General features: G+C 37.5%; 2 protein-coding genes across 6 annotated transcripts; one reads left to right on the forward strand and one right to left on the reverse strand.

Moving 5' to 3' along the window:
- Window positions 1-1,325: 1,325 nt before the first annotated feature.
- Window positions 1,326-2,845, forward strand: LOC9638964 (probable alcohol dehydrogenase AdhA). Of its 4 annotated transcripts, none has more exons than XM_024682230.1 (4): window positions 1,326-1,451; window positions 1,495-1,995; window positions 2,036-2,548; window positions 2,606-2,845. In XM_024682230.1, exons 1-3 carry the CDS (start codon window positions 1,329-1,331, stop codon window positions 2,501-2,503), a joined length of 1,092 nt encoding a protein of 363 aa, XP_024537998.1. In that variant the 5' UTR covers window positions 1,326-1,328; the 3' UTR covers window positions 2,504-2,548; window positions 2,606-2,845. The 4 variants fall into 4 exon arrangements, with proteins under 4 accessions (XP_024537998.1, XP_024538000.1, XP_024537997.1 ...); XM_024682232.1 differs by having other exon boundaries at window positions 1,495-1,702; window positions 1,775-1,995; window positions 2,036-2,684; XM_024682229.1 differs by having other exon boundaries at window positions 2,036-2,684.
- A 519-nt stretch (window positions 2,846-3,364) lies between these two features.
- On the reverse strand, window positions 3,365-4,800 carry LOC9638672. Of its 2 annotated transcripts, XM_024681992.1 has the most exons (3): window positions 4,720-4,800; window positions 3,882-4,221; window positions 3,365-3,824 (listed from the first exon to the last, which is right to left on the reverse strand). In XM_024681992.1, exons 1-3 carry the CDS (start codon window positions 4,789-4,791, stop codon window positions 3,496-3,498), a joined length of 741 nt encoding a protein of 246 aa, XP_024537760.1. In that variant the 5' UTR covers window positions 4,792-4,800; the 3' UTR covers window positions 3,365-3,495. The 2 variants fall into 2 exon arrangements, with proteins under 2 accessions (XP_024537760.1, XP_002977229.2); XM_002977183.2 differs by having other exon boundaries at window positions 3,882-4,800.
- Window positions 4,801-10,443: the final 5,643 nt, after the last annotated feature.

Raw genomic sequence — 10,443 nt, forward strand, 5'->3', positions numbered from 1 at the left:
ATACTTTGTAACAGCGAGACCTTGGCTGGGTAAGCATACTATTCTTTGCTTGAGGATTGGAACTCCACATTTTCTTTGTTTTTTTTTTCTTGGCTAGATCTTTACAATACCAGGATACGTCCTGTTACTCAAAGCTACCAGATCGAACTTGATCCTTCTCTAGTACATTAGAAACTTTCCGAAGATATACTTCATAAGGAATGTACCATCTAAAGCTCCATTTTTTTCTTCATTTGCTGTTCTAAGTTTGCTGCTTACAGATTTTTATGTCTATCTCCCTACACACTGGGAAAAGTGTCGTGTGTGTGCAGGAAGTGGCAATATGCTATTTGCAATCCCGTCTTTTGGCACTTGGCATGCTTGAGGACATGGCAGGCAAGAGCTCTTCTTTCTTCTTTCCACCTTTTTCATGATTTTGCTGTGATGGCCTAACTTCATGGCGTTGAAGAAAACAGAAAGATATTGAGTCAGGACTATGATAGCTCTTAGCGAAAAATGTGGCATCATCGTCCCAAGCTTCACTTGGTGGTTTCCTTGCAGTTACTCTTAAGATCTTCGAGTGACTGATGTGCTTCAAAAGCTAGGGATTAAAGTACAAAACACGTCACTCCAAGGACCTTTGAGTCCTACTTTCACCATCAATACAGTGTATAAGGAGGTTTTATATTAAATATTTTCACCTCCACCAATTTTCTATTGAGTGTGATTCTTGCTCCATGCATTGTTTGTAGTGCTGAAAGAAATTCTTGATATAAGTCTAATGAACAAATAAAAAGGCCTGTCTAGAATAGTCCAATTCCAATTCCAGAAATGGTTTTGAGAGACTTATATTATAACTATGACATTCAAAACAGTATTTGTTAACAATATTTTCAATAATGAGGAGTTGCTAAACTTTCTAGGCCACCAAATCCACTCAATGGCAGCCAGGGTAATTGTCAAAGGGTTATTTATATAATCACATTTTAACACTGATGTTTACTCTTAACCAATGGAAGCAGAAAAGAAAGTGTTATGACGTATATCACATACAAAGTGTTGACCAGCATTGATATTCAACCATTTTGCAGTGGAGACTAGTTGTTGTGTTACTTGGATTTGATAATTCTTTTTAATGAATTTGATAATTTCTTTTGAGGAAGCACATCCTTATAATTATTTCATCATTTTTTCTTTCAAAGTGGAATTCAATATTTTTTGTTTTGATATTATTCCAATGTAGTTTTCAATTTAACAAAATCAATCAAAACAGTAATTTGAATATTCTTTTTTTAACTGGGTGAATTCTAACGAAGAACCCTAAATATTTTCCCACTATGATGCGAGCTATGGTGCTTGAAGCGCCTGGAAGCGCTCTCAAGCTCACGGAGCTCCCGATTCCAGAGCCTCGCGACGGCCAGGTCCGCGTCAAGGTCTCGGCGTGCGCTGTGTGCCGCACGGATCTCCATGTGGTAAGCGCCAGGCTTTGATTTCCTTCCAAAAATCGCCGCGCAGGTCGACGGCGAGCTCAAGGAGCCCAATCTTCCGATAATCCCTGGTCACGAAATCGTGGGACTGGTGGATAAGATCGGGCGAGGCGTGGATCCTTTGCATTTTTCAATTGGAGCTAGAGTGGGAATTCCTTGGCTGGGGAGAACTTGCGGGAGCTGCAGCTACTGTGTGGATGGAACTGAGAATTTGTGTGACGAGCCAGGCTTCACAGGTGAGAAAGCTTTCAAGTTCTTTATTCTTCGTTCCAGTTCTTCTTTGCATGGAAAAAGATTCTTTCTTGCAGGCTATACGATCGATGGTGGCTATGCCGAGTACGCCGTTGCGAACAGTGCCTACTGCTTCTCCCTTCCGGAGAATTACCCGGACGTGAAAGCCTCTCCACTCCTTTGCGCCGGTCTCATCGGCTATCGATCACTAAGGATGGCTGGATTCACGCCTGGAATGCCCAAACCCCGCAAGTTTGGAATCTATGGATTTGGAGCTGCTGCTCACATCGCTGCTCAGGTACACCGAGCTCTTCGACCGCTCTCGAATCGTACAAAAGCTTTGGATCTTCCAGGTGTTGAGACACGAAGGTCATGAAGTGTATGGTTTCACTCGACCGGGCGACGTAGAGGCACAAGCTTTTGCTCGAAAAGTTGGAGCCACTTGGTCGGGCGATTCCACCGCGTCGCCTCCACAACTCTTGGACGCCGCCATCATCTTTGCTTCGGTGGGATCGCTGGTACCGCTCGCTCTGGCAGCCATTCGCAAGGGCGGGGTGGTGGTTTGCGGCGGGATTTACATGACTCCAGTCCCCTCGATTCCATACGCGGCGATCTGGGGCGAGAGGAGAGTGGTGTCGGTCGCGAATCTCACGCGCTTGGATGCCATCGAGTTCTTGCGAGTGGCTTCGAGCATGGAGATCAAAACGGAGACAGTGGAGTTCAGATTGGAGGAGGCAAACGAAGCGCTGCGAGCTCTGAGGGAAGGGAAGCTCAATGGGGCAGCAGTTCTTGTTCCAGGGATCTAGGTGGAAGTGATCTCGTTTGACGGCACGGGCTTTGACAACCTGACGGTATTAAGACGACTTTGCTACGACTGTGTACCATATGGCTTAATTGTTTTTCTCCAGGCATCTCAACAACGGTGTGATTCCCACTGCGCTGTCTACGATGCCAAAACTATTTCACCTATACGTGATTTTGCGAGTTGCCACTGCTCATGATAGTTTTAGTCTTCGCCTTCGTGACAGACTGCTGGAAGACAACAACTTTCCAGGAGCCATACCTCCAGAAATCGGCAGCTTGCCACAGCTGAGAATCTTGTGAGAGTTCTCTCTGTTTTCTTTCTTTATGGAGTTGATTGAGCTGCAGATTCTAACTTTTGCTAACTGACAACGACATAGTAATAAACTTGAGGGCCTCGTACCTGAAACCATCAGTCGCCTGGCTTTCCTCCTCGAGCTGTATGATGGTTTTGATTTTGATTGTCTTACGCTAACTGATGAATATTTGACCATCTTGTCTGCTATGCAGGTTGCTCCTGCTTTTTCTTCTCTGATACCGTTTTACCAGCGATCAGCGATCAATAGTTTAAACCTTGTCGGACAGATTCCGTGAGGCAGCGTGAAAGTTTTAAAGACAAAACTTTTTCTTTGTGACTCTTGACATGGTCAACATGCCGGTTTCTGGAGAACCACTTGAATGGTTGCATCGACGCCAGCCATTGAAACTGCGGTGGAAGAATATGAAGAGTTTTGTCTTGATAGATTTCTTGGCAACTCCACGATTGACCGTCAAACGCCAAAACTTTGAGCTGTATCATGTGTGTGTCAAAGTTGGCACCCTGGTGCTCGGATCAAGCCAAGAATTTCTTTGTGATCACAACAAAGTTTTGTGAAAACGCTTATTTACGATGTTCAACTCCAATCCCGACAGTTACAAGTGAATGTGTAGCTGAGTTGGTTATGAAGGAGCACATTCTTTCTTGGTTTTCGGCTGCACAGTCTTCCTTGGGATATTGTCATAGTGGATTGAATGATGGCTTAAAAGGATACAACGCACCACCCCTTTGGTGAAAAGCCGTTCGCCAGATACCAGTCACCTCATTGTAAATGCCACCCGAACACCCTTCAAAGTGAAGCATCAAGAAGGTGATCTCCGTCTCACCTCCCGCCACTACCAAACTCCACTGATGCATATTGCTTGCTAGCAGCCCAACTTTTCTCAGATTTGCCGGCAGAATCTCTCTAGGCATTGTTGCCAAGGGTCGCCATTGTCTGGATGCTTCGTCCAGATAGACAAAACCAAGGGTTTGTGCATCCAGTATAAAGTTCGCAAGCACCAGTTTTCCTGAAACCCAGTGAACACAAAACCAAGCATAAAAAGAAAAAGAAAACATAAACTTACCGGCACAGTAAACAAGTGAGGTGTTATTGTTTCGGCATCCGTTGTATGGTTCTTGATGCAAGCCCATGGGAAGACTCGTCCAGGTTGCCAAAGTCGCCACCTTGCCATCTGAATCCCACACGTTGACGCACTTGAGTGATCTGGTGTTGTTCTTTGCGATCGTGATAAAGTAGAGCTTGTTCTCCCGTAGAAGCATGCAATCGTTGGCGTCATCAAAGGAAGTCTGGGCAATCTCATTCCCGTTTGTGAATACTCGACAAGACGAGACCCATTTGTGAACTCTGGAATCATAAACTTGTAGAACTAGATGGCGTGCACCTACATACGTTGTCTTGATTCCCTGAACACAAACCACGGAAAACCAAGGCCTGTCGTCACTACCAACTGAAGATTGGATAGCCACGAAAATTATGGTTGGCTCAGAACCAGGTGGTGGAGGCAGCTTCACCAGGGAACTTAAATCTAAGGGGTTGCAAACCACAGCAGTCCCTAAGGTGTTCAAGGGGAAGTATGCAAGAACAAGCCCGGCAGAAGACACACAGATACTTGCTGTTTCCATCGTTGTAAACATCTCGATCATCTTTCATGAAAGAGGCCTTGAATTTCCATCACAGAGACCAACACTGCAAAAACCATCCATGATATACCACTGCCCATTGCAAAACCTGTGAGCTTTGCTATATCCCAAGCCCTGGATTGCGGACTTCCAAGTCTTGCAGACGCTCTTTCCACGGCAAAGTGCCGGCAGTGGCAAGAAGTTTAGAATGTGGAGCTGGAGTTCCAAAGGCAGCTGGGACCAGCTGGGATGATCCAGAGCACCTGTAGTTCTACGCCTCACCTTGCGATTCGTGATCATACCATCCCAGTGCCGCTTTTGCTTCTTCTCCGAAATATTGATAAATGGATCCATACCCTAGCGCAAGGATAAATGATAAAAAGGTAGAAAGAGGAATCTGTCCGGCTCTAGGATGATCCTTAAGTACTGCCCTAGCCACATAAACTTATGCCCCTTTTCTATGCTGGTAATGGGATGGGAATCGAGTGCAAGACCTCTCATAACTCTGTACCCATTGATTGTGATCAATCTTTTTCCCTTGCTCGGAATAGTTCATTGAGAGATTAATTCATCTAAAATAGCAAAGACATTATTTCTTCTTTGATCGATCAATGAATCCATGGGTGAAGCATGGAATTTGGATGGAAAAGAGCGATTGATAAAGAGGTAAATGTTTTATTTTGTATATCTTCTCAGAGCAAAAGAAGGAAGTTTCTAGAATTATGCCTAAATTTAAGCATTTAAAGAAGAAAAACTTGATCTAGGCAAGAAGTAGTTAGAAATGGTTATAAAATTATGTAGTATATAAGTAACATTTAGTTGGAAAACAACTTCTATTCATTATTATATACATTTTCATTGAATTAACCATCTTTTCTCCTGCAACCCCTATTCACTATTGTATGCATTTGCATTGAATTAACCATTTTTCCTCCCACCTATGACTATTTTTTATAAAGTAGAGTTAAGAAAAATAACACATACTTATCCTTACTTATGCATTTGGGGTTTGAGGTTGAGTTCTATTTTATTCTCAATTTTCTATTTTTTTTTCTTCTCTTCTTCTTTTATGTTCTCGTCTCTATTTGTTTGTCATTGTTTTGCAAGCAGGGGCAAGAACACAAGTACAGGTAGAAAAACCTTTACTTATTTTTAGCAACCACGGTGGGATAAATTGTCACTTTTTGGCTTGAAAAACAACTAAGAGAATCATTTGTGAATTCCAAACATGCCCAACACTATAAATCACAAGTAGCTCTCTTTAGTAATTGCAAAAGCCTTGAGCTTAGACAATACTAAATGAAGAAACTCTTCTTGCGATTGTAATGACTTAGTGTTTAGATAACACAAAAAAGATAGTTTTCAATTGTCACCAAAGCCACAGAGTATGAGACTAGTTTGAAATTGAAGTATTAGATACATTGCTAGGAAACTCAAGTTTAAATTGCTTTGCTAGCAATTTTTTGACAAAAATCCAAAAGAAAAAGGAATGGAGTTTGTTTGATGTGGAAAACACAATCAACTATTTTAGAATTCTTTCCTTCTGAGCAAGCTTTTACTTAGGTTTTTAGAGAATATATTTTTTAGCAGTGTATCACAATTTTTCTAGGTATACACAAGTAAGAAAATTGGGCACCTATAACTTTTGTCTTTGACTCCAATTTAAAGAGAGTTAAAGTCAATTTTAGTGAAGAACAAATTGGGGAATTATTCACCCAAATCTTACAAGGCTTTAATAGATAAAACATTATGCTGTTTCAAGGCTTTGATCCAAAATCCTTTAGCTTAGACTACTACTTAAATATGGTTTGAGAGTAGATTTGTCCCAAATTTAAGTCTCCTATGCATACTGCAAGAGTCTATGAGACTCAAATAATACTCATAAGTCGAAAATTTACAAATGGTTATTACAAATCGCTTTACACCTAGTACACATAAGCAAATTAATCAAGGCTCATATCTTATACATAAAGAGCTTATAAACACTGCTCAATGTGAAAAGTGTTATTCTTTTATATATTTTGAGAGCACTTACATCACATCTAGCCCCATAAAGAGGAATCAAGGGAAATCATGTGAAACACACCCCATATCTCTTAAAGTGAGGCATAGATAAAGAGCAAATATACAAGTGAATACGTGTAAAAATCCATCTTTCAAATCAATTGAGCAACACTTAATTGCTAAGGGAAATACTCATCACTTTAGGCCTGAAAAACCCTTTGTAAGGTGTGAACCACCCTTTATATGGCATAATCCACATGTGTATGTACCTCCTCATAAAAGAGAATTTCTATATAGTGAATATTTTCCATATAGGCAAGATTATATAACTACTTTAGTAAGAGTTGTAACTCAATTTTTGCCTATATTTGGAACGCATAGATCACCCTATGTGCTAATTGAGCTTTTACCAAATGAAGTAGTTGAGAGGCTTCACATTATAAATGCAGAATAAAGAGTTGTAAAGCTTGCTACTAAACATTGGTATTGTCACTTTGATCTCTGAAGAACAAAACAAGCTTAAAGATATTAGAAAAGGGTTTTGTCTAAAAATGAAATAACCTTAAACACTCCCAAAATTTTTGAAATACATTACAAAGCTAAAAAATCTATCATACAAGCTTGAGCAGAGACTTGTATTGACCATAATCACCCATTGGCGAAGAGGCTAAAGAGAAATTTGCCTTGAAAAGCAATTTTTGTTTACATTTGAAGTAAAATCTTCCACGAATTAGTTATCACATATTTGAAAAATTACCTAATGTTATTCCATAATCAAATTAACCTAGAATAGGCTATTATGTACTACTAGACAATTTGACTCTTATGTTGATTCCACAGGGCAATTTCATAAATTAGTCTTTATGTGCTGTTCAAATTAATCCTTAATATTAATCCAATTTGCCTAAAATTTGCCAAGAATAATAGGTCACTTTTTTTAATTCCATAGTTGTAAGGGCAAGATTGGCTATAAACTAGAGGGTAAGACCCATTATGAAGTAAGCAAACTATTTTGGAATTTGCTATCATACGCCAAAGTCCTTGCATTGAATTAATCTTAACCACATTAAGCACGGATAGAAAGGAAAGGACCTTTTGCACACCTAGGTGGAAAGATTGAGAATTGATGACCTTTCATTGTCTTAATAAAAGTTGAACGAAGGAATTGGGGTAGGCAAGATAAGAATATTTACTAATAATCCACTATACCTATCATAAGATATATTTTGCTTATAAACCTAAACAAAAGTTGGGTGATCACCACTCTGTATAACTAGACAAAAGTATAAGAAAGCAAAAACTAAAGTATTATGTGTGTCTAACAAGGCTAACAAATGATAGATTTAACGAAATTGCTTAAAAAATTCCATAAATTATTGAGCGAAATACTTAACATTATTTTGCTCAAGGTATACAAAAGTCTGACCCTTGGTACTTTTACTATTGTCAAAGAAGGTGTGATAATACACTTAGATTACTTTGTAGATACATAGCGTAAACAAGACTTATATCTGTGGAGTTACCCATACAAAAAGAAAATAGTATTAGGATTCTTCCTAGAGAGAGAGATAGTTTGCTTATCCGAGCTAGACACAAATCCTAAGTATTATAACTTGCAAAAGATTTATAAAATTCTGTCTACTAAACAATTGCTACAATTTTATACAATCTTAAACAAAGAAGCTATTGTAGAAACTTTAATAGTTCACAATAAAGTTTAGATACCCATAAATAGAAATATAATGGTTAATAATTGGGTTAATAAACATTAGATGAATTCCAAATTTGGATTGATAGGCAACAAAATTTTGTGGAGTAAAAATCTTCTAAAGTGGACCACACCTGAGTAAGACAGATATGTTGTGAAAAATAACATTTGTTGCTCAAGAAATTTTTGGGACTTTCATATAAAAAATGTTCTAGACATTTAGCTTTTATAGGAAAGTCATCCCTATTTCAAAATTGATTGGGAAACTAAGTGCTTGCTTCTAAGAGTGACTGATAAACTAATTTAAAAGGGGAATACATTGATACCAACATTTTGTACCATTCACTCCACAAACAAGGCATAATAACTAAACTTGCTATACTAGCAATACCAACAAACCTCGAAATATATAAGTATAGACCAACAATTAATCTTATCTATAAAGCTTTAGAGGGCATAATCTTTATGCATAAAATTGTTATTGTCTATATCAAACAAGGTTATAGATATACAACATTTCCCTCATAATTTAATGAGTGGAAGGTAGTCTAAAAAGAAGTATTCACAATATCTAAAATGAAATTATAGATCATTTGCTCGTGATATTTGCGATCTTAACCTCCTTTCAGAACAAACTAAATCATTACTTAACTACTCTAGAAAAAAGATTAAAAGAGAGTGAGCTAAAAGCATATTAGATACACCTTAATGAAGAGGAAATCAAAATTCTCAATACGACTTTGACAATCATCTAGAATACGTGAATCCATATGCTACTCCTCCTTGGTAGCATTGGCACATAGAAAATATTTTTGCTTCAGCTGAGAATAGTGGAATACAAAACAACTAGAGTGATTCCCCACAAAAGGAAGAAGAATTAAATTTATAGTTCTTACCCTTTGATAGTGATCCATGTTCCCCTATGAACTAAACACTTATTTTGCCTATATTAGTTGCAAAATAGAGCATTTCCTATCAAATTGTAATGAGCATGATGACAATTGCAAGAACAGTAATAAGCATCATCATCACATATCCATCCTTTTCTGGAATTAAAGGAGAAAACTCACAATTGTATATTGAGTAATACACAGAAGCAATTAAACTCAATCAAATAGATGGGCAGAAAATAATTTTTTCCTTATACACTTAAATATTGCTCAAATACTTAAATCCTACTAAGCATAACTACACAACCACTGAAAAAGAAACTTTAGATATAGTTTACGCTTTACAAAAATTTAGGCATTATTTTTTGGTAACAAAATAATTGTCTTTGCTAACCATAAGGCTCTTTTATATCTCATTAATAAGCCATACATATCTACTTGATTAACTAAATGGTTTTTACTATTACAAGAATATAATCTTTAAATAATACATTGACTTGGAAAATTACATGAATAGGTCGATTGCCTAAGTTGCATCATTACAAAAGAATCACATAATACTAAAGTAAAAAAACTTTTATATGCGCATTTATTTGCAATCTTCATGCCCACCATTTAGTTAAAAAATATACAAATCTATCTTTTTATACACAATTTTACCCCACTATAATTTGCTAGAAAAAAAAAGTTGTTTGTTTTGAGGACATAACATTACTTTATTATGGGGAGTGCTTATATAAATTAGGCATCAATGGAATACTAAAGAGATGTATTCATAAATATGAAGAAAGAGATAAAATCCTAAGGAAAGCTCACTCAAGCACATTAAAAGGCCATTTTGTAAATGAAATCACTACTAAAAAAGTCTTACAAGTAGGGTTATGGTGTCCTACATTTTTATCTTAAATGGTCAAGCTAATTAACATAAAAATGAATATGGAGCTAAATCATCAAAGTATAAGATTTTTTATTAATATCGGGAAATCAAGTCTTCCCGAAAAAGATATATTCCCTATTCTTTTCACAGATAAAATTTTGGATTCGATAGTAGGTTATAAGATGTATTCATTTTTAGATGGATTCTTTAGTTATAATTAGGTGGACATAACACTTGAAGATCAACACAAAATGACTTTTATAAGCCTATGGGGAGTTTATGCCTATTGCAAAATGATTTTTAGCATATATAATGCTCATTTTATATTTCAAAGAGTTATTACGGACACTTTCAGAGAATATCTCACTAGTTCTATGGTACTATAGTACATTTGTATGGTACATTTGCACTTGGCCGAATAAGCATAAGGACAGAATTTCCAAATGTTTATTTAGCCAAGCATACTTAGCCCCGGCTTTTTAATTCTCTTTTGCTCTGTCTTGCACTAGCTTGACAAGAACCCTCAC

This window comes from Selaginella moellendorffii, unplaced genomic scaffold (assembly GCF_000143415.4).
Source record: "Selaginella moellendorffii unplaced genomic scaffold, v1.0 SELMOscaffold_33, whole genome shotgun sequence".
NCBI lineage: Eukaryota > Viridiplantae > Streptophyta > Lycopodiopsida > Selaginellales > Selaginellaceae > Selaginella > Selaginella moellendorffii.